This window comes from Marmota flaviventris, chromosome 19 (genome assembly GCF_047511675.1).
Source record: "Marmota flaviventris isolate mMarFla1 chromosome 19, mMarFla1.hap1, whole genome shotgun sequence".
NCBI lineage: Eukaryota > Metazoa > Chordata > Mammalia > Rodentia > Sciuridae > Marmota > Marmota flaviventris.
The window spans coordinates 19,920,307-19,936,490 of record NC_092516.1 but is presented as its reverse complement, the minus strand read 5'-3'; the positions used below and the strand labels follow the sequence as shown (position 1 = coordinate 19,936,490).

Genomic DNA, 16,184 nt, shown 5'->3' with positions numbered 1-16,184 from the left:
TCGCCGGCCGCCTGCAGGTGTCTCCCCACGGAGGGGCGCGCGTCCCTGCGCCGTGGCCGCTGCCAGGCGCCAGCAGCTCCTCGCCGAGGTGCACTCGCGCTCCGGGCTCCGGGCGCGCCGGGTCCGCTCCGCCGCTGCCGCCCGCCGCCCGCGCCCCCGGCGCGCTCCGCGTCCCCCGAGCCGCGCCCCCAGCCCGGGGGGGGGGCATGGGCCCACGCCGCGTCCACCGCCGCCGATCGCAGGCGCCCGAGCCCCGGGGCGCGGCGGGCAGCGGCCACTGACGCGGGGCGCCGGCTGCCAACTTCGCGCGCGGAGCTCCCCGGCGGCGCGGGCGGCATGAAGACGAGCCGCCGCGGCCGAGCGCTCCTGGCCGTGGCCCTGAACCTGCTGGCGCTGCTCTTCGCCACCACCGCCTTCCTCACCACGCACTGGTGCCAGGGCACGCAGCGGGTGCCCAAGCCCGGCTGCGGCCAGGGCGGGAGCGCCAACTGCCCCAACTCGGGCGCCAACGCCACGGCCAACGGCACCGCCGCCCCCGCCGCCGCCGCCGGGAGCGGCCCCCCTGGCGGCGCGCTCTACAGCTGGGAGACGGGCGACGACCGCTTCCTCCTGAGGAATTTCCACACCGGCATCTGGTACTCGTGCGAGGAGCAGCTCGGCGGGCCCGGTGAGTGCGCGGCGCCCGGCTCCGGCTCCGGGCGGTGCGGCCCCGGCCGCCGAGCCACAGCCGCGCTCCGCGCTCCGCGCTCCAGGCTGGCGAGGGGCCCCGCGGCCGGCCGCACGGACCCCGCGCCCCGCAGGGCTGGCCGAGCGCTCGGCGGGGACGCGCCTTTGCGCGGCCGGGGGCCGGGGGCCGGGTACGGGACGCCCCGCCGGTAAAGGCTGGGGCAGGCTCCTGCGACGCCGGGCGGCTTTGGGGACGTTGCCGCCCCGGGAGGCGCGTCTCCCCGACACCCACCCCAGCTCGGGTCGGAGGGGCGCGCGTTCCTTTCCCCGCTTGAACTCGTCTCCGCGCTCCCCCACCGCCCTCTCCACCCGCTCCGGACGCCCCACACCGCCCCGTCGCGACCCTGGGGGGGGGGGGTGGCGGTGCAGGGGGCTTTGCGGAGGGCTGCCCTCCCATCGCAGATCCGCGGGGCCAGGAACTCGGGGGTCATTCTCCTACCCCCACCTCCCGCTCCACTCAGCCTCCCAGACGGGCTTGGGAAGCACCGGAGTGGGGACTGGGGGGAGTCCCGTGGGTTCCTGGGAAGCTGCACGCACCCCGAAGCCGGCCGGGGAACCCTTGGTATCCTGTCCCCCTCCTGGAATAGGATGTGGCCAGAGGGACACCAAGGCAGGCGGGAAGATGGGACAGCTGCCACACTCGGCTTTGGGAGTCTGGGAGGACGTGGCTCAGCACGAGGCTCTTGGGAACTGGGGAGGGGGCTTGGTTCTCCGGAGGCAGGTCTGTGTCCCTTCCTCTGTCCTCCTGAGGCAGCCAGGGCTGGAGGGAGTGTCCCCGAGGCAGGCATATGGTAGGGCTCAGGGGACAGCTGCCTGACGGGGTTTGCTGGGTAGTGGTGGTGCTGGCCCCACAGGACCCAGTGCCGCTGGCATGGTGTGGCTCCAGGTTGTGTGTGGGACCCTCCAGTGTGAGTGGACCTCTTCCCCAAGGTTAAACCTCCTCCACGCATGTAGATCTCTTCAAATGCACTTGGCACGTGTGGCTCAAGGGTGATGGCAGTGGACATCAACAGACAGAACAAGCCACTTGCTTACTTGGCTGAGGCAGGGTCCTCTGGGGAGAAGACCCACGTCCTTCCCACTTTCGAGGCAAGGTCTCAGGGTATTCTCACTCTTGCTTCTGTGTCACCACTCCAGCCACCGTCTGAAATTCCCTGGGGCCTACCTACCTTTGATCCCTAGCATATTGTCCCCCTCCCCAGGATGTCCCTCTGTGAGGGTCTCACTGGGAGGTCTGGCTGCCTCCCCGACTTCTGGGGAGTGTCTGTCACACAGTTAGTAAATAGTTGCAACATAAACATGTTAATTTGCAATATAGGGACGTTGGACGGGGCCTTGGGATGACAGGCCAGTGGTTTCTTGGGGTGCTGTGTTGTCCCCTGTCTTGCTTCTGGGGCTGCTGACTGAACTTTCCTGGACTTCACCTGGTATGTGCTGGCCCCTTGTCAAAGACATGACGTGTTTGAGGAGGGTCCTGCCTTGACCAGTTCACCCCATCAATTCATTTCTGGGGTGCATTCAGGACACGAGTAGTCACTGTGGCGTGTCACAACACTAACAGGAGAAATCAGCCTCAAAGCCATCTTGGCTCACGTCCCTGCTTCTACCAGCCCGGCCCTCACCTCCCCCACGGAGGCCTCATACACCGGGCGACAAGGTCCCTCTGCACCCTTTGGAGCCGAGGTCCCCGTAATTCTTTCTCCAAGTTCAAGAATCTGTTTCTGAGCTTCAGGAGACCTTCCCTGGGGACGTGTGGCCTGTGCCTCTGGCCAGGTTTCTGCTCTGCATGGAGACCAGCCTTCTCCCCGCGCACACTTGGAAACACAGACTGTGTCTTGTCAGTGACAGTCCCAAGGGTCCTGTCCCTGCCTCGGTGGCATGTCCCAGCCCCACACTGGCCAGCCGGAGCCTGTGAATTATTGCCAGTCTCTCCTGACCACTCCTGAAGGTCACAGTCCTGATGCTTGCTGTCATTTCCCCGTAGCTCACGCAGGCTCCACTCGGGATGTTCAAACCTGTGTACGGCCCTTAAAAAAAGTGTCAGTTGAAAATATCGAAGAACAAATGTTGGGGAGCACTTATGGAACCCTCTGTGCACCCCAGGCCCTGTGGGGACATCTCCCCTGCAGTCTTACTAAAATCCCGGCCACCACCCACCTCAGGGGCAGGCAGATCTAGGGGCCACCTCTCAGGTGAGAGACTTGGGACTCAGGGGCTTCTGGAAAGGGATCCTCTATCTTCTCTTCAGGGGCAGAAAGAAAGCCCGGAGAAGTGACGTGGGAAGAGAGTGGATAGTCTGAGGTCAAGGTGGCATCTGGGGTAGCTGAGACGAGACCCCTGTCCTCTGTGAGTCCATCGTGGCTGGTTAATTCATTTCCTGGGCAAATAAAACGAACCCACGTTTCTCTCATCCCTCCCAGAAGAATCCCGATTTTCCTCCCCGGGGCCTGGGACCCAGTCAGGGGCTTGTCTTGTCCTTGCTGGTGAGAAATCGGGGTGGCCTGCTGCTGCTGACCCCGCAGCTCCCAGATGCTCCCCGAATCCTCCACCTCTGGGCCTGAAAGGGTGTCCAAGTACCTGGCCTCAAACTTTTGTTGCCATGACAACCTGTCTTCTGGGTTCTGTGACCATTTTATTTTATTTTATTTTTTCTCCAAGAGGAAAAGCCATCCCAACATCACCCGATAAAGCCCCTGCCCTCTGCTTCCTCCCCCCAGGTCCCCCCAGGTCCCCCCCACAACAGCGGGGACCACGTCCTCCCGCCCTCCTGGAAGCCTCGGGCAAAGCTGTGTCCCTCTCTGGTTTCCACCCAATGCAGAGACGCCCCGGCCGCAGATCCAGCCTCTCGGTGGGTGACAAGCAGCCGCTCCAGGGCTTGCTCGGCCACTTCTCTGTGTCTCATTTGTCCCCACCGAGGTCACTCCCCCCCACCACCACCCAGGGCGGCCCCCCTGCGACGACGCCCCCTTCCCACACCCCAAGCCGCAGCCTTGGCAGAGGAGGCCGCGTCCTGAACAGACCCACTGTCGCAGCCGGGCACAAAGGAGCCCTTTCTCCTCCGTGTCCCCGCCCAGATGGGGGGGTGGCCAGGCCTCTGCAGAGTCGCCCCCAGGCCTCCCCGGGAGGGCGGAGGATGAAGTCCCGGGGCGGAGGGGGCCGGGTGGGGGCGCTGGGTGTGTTTGAGCCTGGGGGAGGCCTGGAGAGAGGACGAGGGGGACAGGTCACAGGTGGGCCGCGGGTGGGAGGGTCCCACGTCTGGGACCCCACGTGCCCCCGCCCAGAGAGGCCCCATCCAGGGTCCCGGAGACCAGGGAAAGGGCAGGTTTGGGGTCTGACACTGGAGCCCCTCCCCCTGGGGGATGGGTGGGTGGGTGTCCCCGCGGGGACTTCCCCCGGGGACAGTGCAGGCAGCTCTCCAGCCACCCGTGCCCTAGTCCCAGTCACCCGCCTCTCTCCCCTGGACCCTCAGAGGCCTCCCCGCCTCTGCCTGTGCCCGGCCCTGCTCGGGGTGGGTTCTCGCCCGGCATCAGAGGCTCCCCAGGGCCTCCCCTGTGCCCAGCGCCCTCCCAGGGTCCTTCCTCCCACCCAGAGCCCGAGCCAAGGCCCTCTCTGAACTCGTCTCCGCTGCCCCCAGGGTCCCTGCGCTCCTGAGTCTCTGGCCTCCCCCGGCTCGAGGCCCCCTCTGGCCTCAGGGCCTTTGCACTGGCTGTTCCCACTGCTCTTCCCCCAGACCCACCCGAGACCATTTCCTGGAACTTTAAAAGGTCTGGGCTCAGTTTTCTCTGCCTGATTCAAAATGAACCCTGCCCCCCTATGTGTCCTGCTTGATTTTTCTCCTGGCACTTCCTGTCCTTGACCCCGTACCCACATCACTCCTCTGTGTTGTCCACCGGCTCCGTGAAGGTGGGGATTGATCTTTATGGGCATTGTTTGCTTAGAACACTGGCACATAGTAGGTGCTCCATAAATCTTTATGGATGAGTATTAGCTGTCGTCACCGTTGCCGTTGTGTGTTGGTGGGACATTGGGCAGCCTTCGTGTTGGGAGCATCTCATGGGCAAAGACTTGGACTTTGGAAGCTGTTGCCATGAGCCCTGGACAAGTGTTATTTGCTGTCATTCCGATAGTGGCAGGTGCCATGGTTATTAGCCCCTTTTGCTGCAGAGGAAACAAGGCACAGAGAGGCAAAGCAACTTACCCCAGGTCACACAGCAGGCAAATGGCAAACCTGGTGTGTGTGCCCAGAGGCTGCTGTGCTGCTTGCGCACCGACCCTGGCCTGACGCCTCAGTCTCCCTGGGCCCCTCCAGCCAGTCCTGCTGGAAAGGCGCTGTGCAGGGACCCACGAGCCTGGGCGCGAGTCTAGATTCTGCTGCCCACTTGCCGGGTGGCTTCTCAGAAGTCCCACTTCTTTTTTTTTTTTCCTGGACTTTTCTTTCCTCAGGTGTAAAAATGAGTCTTTATTTATTTTTTTTTTAATTTTTTTTCCTGCAAGTTGAAGATGGCAGAGCGCTGTCCTTGTGACCACAGGCTTTGGAGTCAGGCCCGTCTGTGTACAGTCCCCACACCACACTCAACTGCTGTGTGGCCTTGGGTAGGAGATCACCCTCTCTGGGCCTCAGTTTCCTTGGCTGGGGCATGAGGACGGTGCTGTTTGCCGGGTCTTACAGGAGTGGCCGCTGTCCCGCGGGGGCATCCGCAGTTTGCCCACCCGCCCCCTCCTCACTGCTACCTGCAGGTGCTCAGGCCCCGAGACGTGGGTCCTGCAGGACACGCTGCCATCTGACGTCTGGCTGCTGGGGATCCCACCCGTGCCTCCCCAGAGTCCAGCCAGCTGACTGTGTCCTGACAGCTCCGCCCATGTCTGACCCCAGCACCTCTCCCGGGCCTCTCTGGGCCCCTGCTTCTGCCCTCGGTCTGTTCTCCACCCCACAGCCACGAGGAGTCCTGTTAAACCCGGGCCAGACCACCTCCGGTCCTACTCAGGACCTCTGATGCCATCGGTCACACCCAGGGTCAAAGCCGAATACCTCCAAGGCCCCTCTGACCTGTCCCACCGCCTCTCTGACCTTCCCTCTGTCTTCTCTCCCCACCAGTCCCCCTGCCCCAGTCACACCAGCCTCCGCACTGGCCCTTGAACAGGCCGAGATGCTTCTACCTCAGGGCCTTTGCACCTGCCCATCCTTCACCTGGAATTCCCTTCCTTGATTCGTGAAAAACCGGTGTCTTCCATCTCGGCTGCCTTGTCCGCTATGTCCTCCCACAGCATTGCCTGGTTGGGAACTTGTGCAGGTGTTTACCTCAGGACAGAGCAGAGACCCAGACCCGGTGGCCCTCAGTAGGTGGCTGAGACTCTGGCCCCAGGGCGTCTCTGCCCTTCCCTGGAGAGACTCGTGGTAAAGGAAGCACAGTTTAGGAGGGGGTCACTGAGGGCTGCCCGGAGGCCTGGCTGGGGACAGAGAGGGACTGTGGGGCCGGAGCACACGCCCCCCCGGGCTGTGGGGAGCTGCGTGCTGGGGGAGGCGTCGGGGGCTCCAGGGGCGGATGGAGGGGACGCAGCTCTCAGCTTCCTCTCTGAAGGGTGGGGACGCGCCCTTGGTGGGTTCCTTGCCGGGTTCCCTGGTTGCTCCAGCTGCCCTTGGGGGGCCACCATCTGCGTCCAAAAGTAGCCCTTCGACTCCGAAAAAGCTCTGGCTGGTGCGGTGGCCTGGCCCCAGCTGCCCGCGCCCGGCACTTTCAGGTGACTTGGTGGCAGGAGCCAGGTCCCCTCCCGGGGGCTGTGGTCTTCCTGGTGGTGGGGACGAGGACGGAGCCAGCTTGGCCTCTGGAGGTGGGGCAGGGGCCTTGGCCTGCGTCCCGGCCTCCCGGGGAGTGGGTCAGACACAGCCACAGGGAGGAGAGGAGATGCCACGTGGTGAGGGTGACAGAGACCAGGGGGAGGGTGACACAGAGCCACAAAGGCAGGGGCCACCCAGGTGTGCTGCGCCCTGGGAGGGAGGAGGGAGGGGCCCGGAGTGGCCGGGGCGGTGGGGACACCTGTCCCTGTCCTGAGGGGCTGGTCCAGGCCTGGTGGAGGCCCCTGCAGGGAGACCCTGTGTCCAGGCCTGGCTGGTTGAGGCCCAAGGCAGCCAGTGGGGAGGCCGGGCTGGGCCTCTGGCCTCCCCTTCCTCCTGTGGGTGGCGGGCAGCTGGGGCTCCAGGCCTTCAGCCTGACGCAGCCCCTGTCCACCCCGCTCCGCCCGGCGCCTGTGAGTCACATGGAGTTTGAACAGAGTCATTGAAACACCCGGGGACAGAAGGCCCAGGGCTCTGGTTGTCACCCACCTGGGGACGGCTGCCCACAAGCCCAGGACCCCCTGCCCCGACTCCCTGTCCCGGCTCTCTGCGCCTGGCTCCGTGGAGGAGGGAGGAGGAGGCAGGCGGCAGGATGCATCCTCTGAGCCACCATCAGCCCAGCTCCTGTCCCTCCTGCCTGGACGGGGCAGTCCCGCTGGGCCCCTGCACAGAGGTCTTCTGGGTGGTCCCCAAGGAAGCAGAGGTCAGACCCTCCCTAGAGCACTCTGGCCGGGGCAGGGGACCTGGGCGCAGGCCGCTGGCTGTCCACTCAGCAGGGCCAGGCCAGGGCTGTGACAGCCTGTGACAGCTGTGTCAGCCTGCGGGTCCCTCCCAGCACTGGCTTCCTGTTCACAGGCCCCTGGCAGGTCAGCTGGGCTCTGCGTCCTGCTGTCCTCCCTGGGGACCCAGCACAGGAGGGTCCATCCCGGGGTTTCTGTGGCGGTCGCGGCAGGAGAGGGGATGAGCTCTTGACCACGTGTGGCATGCGCCATTCTGGGGTCATATCACTGGCCAGAGCAAACCACCGGCCACGTCCCACCGTCTCCTGAGGCTGGAGGATGGTGGTCCTACCCTCTGCCCAGACAGCAGAGCGCTGGGAAGGGTGGTGGGCACACGGGGAGCCCTCTGCCCCACCCTGCCCCATCTCAGCAGGTCTCTTCAGGGAAAGTGCTTTCTGACCACGAGTGAGTTGACTGGACAGGCTGCCCCCGGGAGCCCTGCAGAGAGAGTGGCCTGGCTTGGAGTCTCCGGGGTCTGTCCTGGGACCTCCCGTCCTAGGCTCTGATGGGTGACGTCCCAGTTCTCTTCTTTTTTCAGTCCACACAGGGGACAGCGTGGCTCCTCCAGGGCCCTCCCCTGCCCCTCCACTCTCCTTTCTAAGGCATTGGTAATTGTGTATTTACTAATTGTTTAAATTTTCTGATTTACCCTGGTTTTCTTTGGGCCCGCTTTCCTGAGGTTTGTCATCGGTAACATTCTCAAGTTTTGAGGTTGAGGACTCGGTTTCTGTAGTACAAAATGAGGGATCCGTTCAGTGCTACGAATTTGCCTCTGGGTAAAGCTTTGGCCACATCCTGTGGGTTTTAACAGGCAGGACCTTCTCCGAAACGACTTTCTAAAGATTCTGCAACGGCAAGTTGTGGAATTTTGGTTTTGTCGTTTCGTGGGTCCAAGGATGATTTAGTAGAGTGTTTAAAAATTTCCCCAGGGGGTGGGAGGGAAAGGGAGGGGGCAGGGGGTTAGCAAGGACGGTGGAATGTGATGGACATCGTTAAACAAAGTACACGTATGAAGACTCGAATTGGGTGTCAACACACCTTATATACAAACAGAGATATTAAAAATTGTGGTATATATGGGTATTAAAAATCATAATGCAAAAAAAGTACATGTATAAAGGCAAAAATAATTTTCCTAGAGCTTTGTATTATTGCTTAAATGTTTGCCATTAATTTTAAACTGAATTTGTTGAATGATAAAAAAAAGGTGATGAGAGTAATTTCTGCTTTATTTTTTTTTGGTAAATATTTTATATGAAAAATCAGGTATGTTTCCTGAGTGTAGCTTAAAGCAGCTTCATACATAGGATTATTTAATGACTTTACTTTGCTATTCATCTATCTTTGCTGTCTTGATCTTCATCAGGCTAGATGAGGTGGGTGACAATCTTGCTCATTAGTGGGGGCTTCTCTCCATTTTAAGTTGCATTTCTCATAATTTTGGTTTTGATAAACTTCAGTTCTATAATATATATATATATCACAAAAAGATTCTTGAGTAAGATTTTCATTGTGGAGCTGTGGGTTTTAGCTTGTGTCAAGATGAAAATGACTGTATCCCCCGGTGAATGCTTTTTATTTTGAATTCTATTTTTTTTTTCATATTTTAATATTGCTCTTCCTGCCTTCTTCTGCCGGTGTCCCTTGATAGATCTTCTAGGAGCCTTTTTATTTTAACTTTTCTAGGTCTTCTTGCCAGGTGCAGCTCTGACGAGAACAGTTGAGTCAGCTTTCTTTCTTTTAGTAAAACCTGAGGGTCTCAACCAAATAATATTTATTTCTGTAACAAATACATTTGGTCTCAGGTCTTTCTTTTATTTTTGGTACTGGGGACTGACTGCTGGCGGCTTGGACTGCGGCTCGGATGCTGCAGGTATGGGTCACCGGCTGTGTGCCAGTTCCCCTGCCGGTTGCCGGACGGGATGGCAAAGGGGCTGCCAGGTTCCAGCCCTCGCGGACTTCCAGTCGGGTGTGCGTGCACCTGTGTGCGTGTGGAGGGGACCTGGGAAAGCAGCCCTCCCCCCTGTGGAGGTGACGTGGGGTGGAGACCTGAAGCAGCTGCGAGCCATCAGAGGAAACGGTGGCCAGGCAGAGGGTTCAGCGCAGGCACATCTTTGCACAGGGAGACGACCTGGTGGCGGATCTTAAAGGGCTGGTGTGGCCGGGGAGCAGCGGGAGGGAGGGCAGCCAGGGGACGTGGGAGAGGGACAGTGTGGGCCGGGGAGGGGCTCAGAGCCCAACACAGGTGATGTGCCTCTGAGCCCCAGTGGCTTTGGCTCTGGGTGGCCGCGTGGCCCGTGGAGAACACAGGCTTAACCTGTGGCCATGGCCCCTGCTTTCTGGCCTCCAGTGTTAGGAAGGACTGTTGGAGGCCATTCAGCCTCTTGTTCCTGGGAAGGAAACTCAGAGGTTTCTCCTGTTCAGATTCTTGAGGATTCTCCTTGTGCATCCTCCAGACGGAGACTCCACCACGGAGGGCAGAAATGTCTCCTGGTCACTTATTTATTCCAGCTCGGGAGGAGCCCAGGGCCTCCCACGTGCCAGGCAGGTGCCCTACCACCGAGCTGTGCACCAGGCCGAAATCAGCCTGGCACCTACTTGATTTGTTAGATTCATAACAAATCAAATGGGAGGTACAGAGATGTCCCATCTGTCCCTTGTCCTCTATAACCCCACCCGAGGGGTGCATTTGTTAATGACCCAGATCCACCCTATAGGATCCCCTAGAACAGTCCCACTGTCCTGAATGTCCTCTGCACTCTGCCTGCCCATCCAGCCCCTCCTCTGTCCCCAGCAACCAGTCATCTTTTCACTGTACCCATAGTTTGTCTTTCCCAGAGCGTCAGAGATTTGGAATCAAATATGTGTGTCGCTTTCTCAGGTTGTATTTTCTTCCCTGAGCCGTAGGCACTTAAGCTTCCTCCATGTTTTCGTAGCTCATTTCTTTTTCTGCGCTGCATAATATTCCACTGCCTGTGCGTGATGCGGTTTATTTACCCACACACCCACTCCAAGACAACCTTGGCTGCTTGCAAGTTTCGGCAATTACGAACGAAACCTACTATCAACATCTGCGTGCAGGTTTTTGTGTGGACACAAATTTTCAGCTCCTTTGGGTAAACACCAAGAAGTGTGATTTTTGGGCCATGTGATAAGAGTGTGTTTGGTTTTGTTAGGAAACTGCCAAACTGTCTTTCACGGTCGCTCTTCACTGTTGGTTCCCACCCGCAGTGACTCAGCCTTCTCGTTTGGCACCGTTGCCAGCGCCGGGTGCTGTTGGGGTCCTGGGTTTACCTTCTCGTTTCTTTCCACGGCTCCTCTTCCCGTCACAGCAGCACCGTCCCCAGGCGCTCCGGGGGCACCCCTCGCTGGGTTGGTTTCTGTGCCTGTCATTGTGTGGCTCAAGATTTCCGAGTTCCTTCTGCCTCCTCCTGTTGCGTTCCAAGGTGGTTTAGAAGGTTCCTTCTGCAGCGTTGGCGGGCCAGGGATCCCCAAGGCTCCTCTCAGCTGTGGTGTGCACTGGCTTGGGAGCCTCTGTCTGGGGCCGGTGGCCTCTGCAGTGCCTCTCCAGGGGCGCTCTGGCTTGTTTTTTTTTTGGTACCAGGGATTGAACCCGGGGTGCTTTACCACCGAGCCCCATCCCCAGCCCTTTTAAAACATTTTATCTAGAGACAGGGCCTCGCTGAGTTGCTGAGGGCCTCGCTGAGTTGCTGAGGCTGGCTTTGAACTCGCGATCCTCCTGCCTCAGCCTCCCGAGCTGCTGGAGTGACAGTGGGCTCCATGGGGCCCAGCGTGGCTTGGTTTTCTAAGGATGGGCAAGTGGGTCCCTCCACCAAAGCCAGAGAGGGCAGGGGCTCTCCTCCCAGATCTAGCTCAGAGGACACAGAAAGAAGGAAGCCACCCTCTGCCCCCGAGCTGGGCTCCTGACTCATGCAAAATATCTCCGCTGTCACAGGGAAGGAAGCGGGGGACCTTGGTGTCGCCGGCGGCGCCCGATGCCCCTCGCCGTGGGGCTGAGTCTGCACTTCCCCGTGGGGACATCGTTCCTCTGCTCAGGTTGCTCGGTTGTCTCCGGGGCCGTCTGTGGTTGTTTTCAACTTTTTCCTGCATCTTGGGGTGCGGAGGCTGCGCCCATCAGCGGGGTGTCGGGGTGGCCCTTGCCCCTCCCGCCTGGCTTCTGTTGAGCTCTTACTTGATGACCTTAAACTTCCAAGTGCTCCTCGGCCTGTCGATCTCTGGGCAGCTTTTCTGAATTTACTTTTTGTATTTATTTCATTTTAGGATTGACTTAGGTTTTGCGACTGGCTAGCTGAAGGTGAAGCCCCCTCTCTCACCTCCTAGGGTCTGCGTCTCGAAACCAGGAATCACCTCCCTGTTCCTTGAAGTCGCCTGTTGTTCCTTTCTTCACAGAAACGGTGAATTAAGACTGCAGTCGCCAGCAGGCACTGTCCCCTCCGCCACCTCTCACCTGGCCAGCCCTCCTTGGCAGTTCGGGGGCTGCTGCTGCACCTGCCGCCACCCTCTGGCTTCCAGGCGAGGAGTGGGCGGGGCCAGGGGAGGAGCAGCCAGGGGGAGGTGCAGAGGCACCGCCCCCACCAGCCCGTGGCGTCACGGTGGGGCGTGACCAGGGGTGGAGCCCTTCTGTCCTCCTCGGCTGTGTCCAGTGATCAGCCGGTCAGCGAAGATTCCTTCTTGGTCTGATGATTGACAGGAGGCCCGAAGCCGGGTCGCCTGGGACACCTCCCTGCCTGGTGTCTCTTGGGCACTTTGCTTGAAGGCTGGGTGAACCGGCCAGGCACGCGTCCCTGCTGGACGCCGAGCTTGTCGCCGAGGCCCTGTCCTCTGTCGGGGGTAGATTTGAGGACAGGAGTGTGGCATCATCTCAGAGCTGGAATCAGGGCCCGCGGCCTCGTTGGCTTCTTCGCGGTGACCATTAATTGGCTCGGAGTCCACAGTGACATTAACCAGGAGCTTTATCCTGACGGAGCAGCTTGGGCCCAGCGGGTCGCGGAGATCAATGACAATTACCAGCGGCCTTGGTCCTCGGGGGAGGCCGCCATCCCTTGCTCCGGGTGACCTTGACTCCTGACCCAAACTAATGGAGCTTCCTTTCTCCCGTCGATGAAATGGACACCCAAACCTCACGGCCTCCGGGTTCTCCTCGAGGTGGCCAGGGTGTCCACAGGCTCAGCATCAGGACACGTTTGTGCCACGAGGTCCCACGGGGACACCCGGAATGCAGACAGTGGCTGCGGTGGGGACACTGGGTGGGGAAGCAGGGCCTGGTCAGATCGGAGCTGGTTCTGGGAGATGCCCGGGCGGCCCTGCTCGGGGTGCCAGGCCCAGGGCTGCCTGCAAGTCCCCACCCGCCCGCCGGAGGGAAGCTTCCCAGTCCAGGGGACCGTGAGACTGTCCTTAATTCCCAGGGATGTCTCCCCCGGGGTTTCTGGAAGGTGTCCGCCTGGCCCTTTCATCCTCAAGATTTTTTTTGGTCTGATTCTTGCTTTTGCTTCTTCATAAGGTCGCAGGGCGCACAGGCAGGGTCTCTACAATAGTGGAGTTTTGGAGGTAGCAAGTGAACCAGCCAACACGGAGGGTCTTGGTAGTGAGGGTCCCAGTGAAGGGTGCAGGGTGACCGGGGAACTGCTCTGGTTTGGGTGGCCAGGGAGGAAGGACTCTCCGGGGGTGACCTTCTTTTAGGACACAGATGTCCAGACAGAAGATGTCAGGAGAGAGAATCACCAGAGGGAATGGCAAGTGCAAAGGCCCTGAGGTGGGAGTGGGAGCCTGGGGGAGGTGTGTCTGGCGGGGAGCCAAGTCATGAGGCATCTGGTCCAGGGAGGGACAGCAGTGTGAGCTGCGGAGATGGTTGTGGGGATCATTTTGCAGGAAAAACCAGGGGCTCGATGAGGCCATTGGAGAAGGAGAGCAGGCAGGGATGACCCCAGGGCATTTGCTCTGCAAAACCGGTGGGAGATGCCATTTATGGAGGTGGAGAACAGGGAGGGAAGGGCTTGGGGAGAAGAGTCAGGAATTTTGTTCTCAGACATCTGAATGTGTAGGTGCTCCTGTGGACGGGCCCGCTGGGGACCAAGGACAGGTGTCCCAGCTCACACAGGGCTACATTCTGGATGGCATCCATCCTGGCTGGAGGGCGCTGTCCTGTGCGCTGTAGGGATTTTAGAGGCTCCGGTACCAGTCCGATGGCAGCAGCACCCACCCCTGCTTGTGACAATCAATGATGTCCCCAGGCGTCACCAAGCGTCTCCTGGGGGGCAGAATCGCTCCTGGTTGAGAACAAGCATGGAACTTTCACAGGGACATTCGCTGACATCGTAGGAAGGGACAGCACAGGTGCGGGCACCTCCCCTTCCCAGCTCAGGGTCAGTGCTCCTAACTGATCCCGTTGCTCTTTCCTCCAAATCTATGATCCTCGGAATCCTTCCTAACACAGCTGACCGGTCACCTGTGGTGACGGGGCCTGGCGATCGGGCGAGGCTCATTCACTCTCCCTTCCCTAGGGACAGAAAGAGACAGAACCCCAGACGCTCTCTGTGGCGTTTGCAGTCAGACCCTGGACAGCGTCTCTCACCGCCTGGGCCTTGGGTCCCCTGGGTAGGTGGAGGCGATCTGAGCTGCTTTCTGGGGACGCGCAGAGCCCTGAAGTGGGAGATCAGCGGGGTCACCTGGGTAACTCAGCTGGAGTTTCTGGAGGCCGCAGGGTGTTAGAGAAATGTGCAGCGGAATCATCCCGCGGGGCGCCGTGAAGGTGAACCCGTAAATAATTAGGAAATATTTGGCGGTTATCAAGTGCCAGGTTTGATCTCGAGAATAATGAAAAAGGAGGGTTCCCGGGGCGGCCTGGCGGGCGGCTCTCAGCTGCGGTGGGAGGACGCGGTGGCGAGGCTCAAGGCTACGGTGATCTGCGAAGGATGTTTTGTTCAGGTTCAGCGTAACCATGGAGACAGACTCTCCCCTCCTTCCCGTGGAGCCGATTCCAACTCTTGTGCCAATGTGTACACCGCACAGCCCCTGCCTTCCTCCCGGCTCTGTCTGACGCAGGTGGAGGCAAGAGTCGGGGGGACCCTGGAGAGGGCCAGCCTGGTGGGATCTGGGGTCCAGTCTTGCCTTTGCCTCTTAAGTGCAGGGAATGAACCTGGGGGCGCTTAACCACTGAGCCACACCCCCAGCTCCCCCCTTTTTTTAAAATTTTGAGACAAGGTCTTGCTAAGTTTCTGAGGCTGGCCTCAACTTGGGGTCCTCCCGCCTCAGCCTCCTGAGTCCCTGGGATTACAGATGTGGGCCACCGCACCTCGCCCCTTTGTTGTATTTGTGTGTTTAATAAGGGCCCCAGGGAACTGGACCGACCCCTGGTGCACCCTCCTGTGGCAGGCGGCAGCCTGGGACATTGCTAAGGGCTGTCTCACCTCAGCTTTATGGTGGGTCACTGCAAGCTATCTGACCGCCCCCTGGCATGATGGCATCTGTCCATGACCTGCGATGGGGACCTTCTGACCACACGTGTAGGTGTAAGGAGGTACAGGTGCACAGAGATGAGGAGGGGCTGGGGGTGGCCTCACCTGAGGGGGAATAGGTGGGACGGCACCACGTGGCACTCGGGTGTGAAGAGCAAGCAGACAGGACCTGATGGGTGAGTCCAGTCTGTGAGAAGCAGCGGGGCTTGGCCAGCAGTGAGTGGACGGGAGCACAGTGCCTGGCGCCTTATTATATAACCATATGTCATGTGTATTATCGTGATCATTGCTGCTGCTGTCACTGTTATCTTTTCACTTATCTATTTATTTTTTAGCTCTAGGTGGACACAGTATCTTTATTTTACATTTATGTGGTGCTGAGGATCGAACCCAGGGCCCCACGCATGCCAGGCGCCAGGCGAGCGCGCTACCACTTGAGCCACATCCCCAGCCCCAACTGTCATCTTTTAAATCAACAATGAAAAGTGATGCCCCCAAACCAGAATGTGACCTTGGGTTACATCAATAGAAACACTGAGGGGAGTGGCCACAGGAAGGGTACCTCAGAAGCGTTTGGGGTCCGTTCTGGGCGGATGTTCTGGGGAGGAGCCCGGGGACGTGTCGTGGGGAGACTGAGGCGGTGTCTGCTCGTCCACTGGGGGCTCCAGGTCCTGGGAACGGAGAGCTACAAAGGCAAGTTCTGCCCCGGGGAGTGCGGCCCCTCGTCCCCAGGCATAGGGGGGCGTGGTATGGGGGGAGCCGCAGAAAGAAGCGTCTGGAAGGAGAGTGGGAGGGCTCTGGGGCACCTGGGAGCTGTCTTGAGAGGTGCCCAGGGCTTCTAAGGGGATGAGGGTCCTGGCTTGTCCCACGAGCCCAGGGCTGCCATCAGAGGAGATGCTGATGGGCGACAGATGGAAGGACGTCCAGCCAGAGCCGTGCCACGTGGCCACTGCTGCGGTGGCTCCCCCATTAGTCACACTGAAACGAGAGTTTGCCGACTCCTGTCTGGGCACTTTATTTGGGAAAGGAATTCCAGGAAGTCCCCGTGAAGGAGGGGACAGAGAGAGGGACATGGGAAGCAGCCCATGCAGGGGACGCTCCTGAGCAGAGCCCCAGGGCAGGGACACCCAGTGAGGGACCCTGGATACTGCGAGGAGCAGTCCTCGGGGTCATCACCGTCCCCAACAGGGCAGGGAGGAGGGGCTTCTCCGCCATCAGGGACCAGGAAACTCCAACAGGGGGTCACAGCAGCGCTCAGCAAGAAACCTGGGGCATTTTGGGGACTGGCAAGTACCAGGTGCACATGGGTGGCTTTGGGAGGTGACAGTTTCCTGACACAGGGTCACACAGCCATGTCTGCCAGGGTGACCC

At 60.0% G+C, this 16,184-nt stretch overlaps 1 protein-coding gene across 4 annotated transcripts in view; it reads left to right on the top strand.

The window, feature by feature from the left end:
* Positions 1 to 336: 336 nt before the first annotated feature.
* Gsg1l (GSG1 like) overlaps positions 337 to 16,184 on the top strand; it is a 170,192-nt gene continuing 154,344 nt past the window's right edge. For all 4 annotated transcript variants that reach the window (XM_071605553.1, XM_027948343.2, XM_027948342.2 and 1 more), the window contains exon 1: positions 337 to 667. In XM_071605553.1, coding sequence (XP_071461654.1) covers positions 337 to 667 — 331 coding nt within the window. The remainder of the gene's footprint in view (positions 668 to 16,184) is intronic.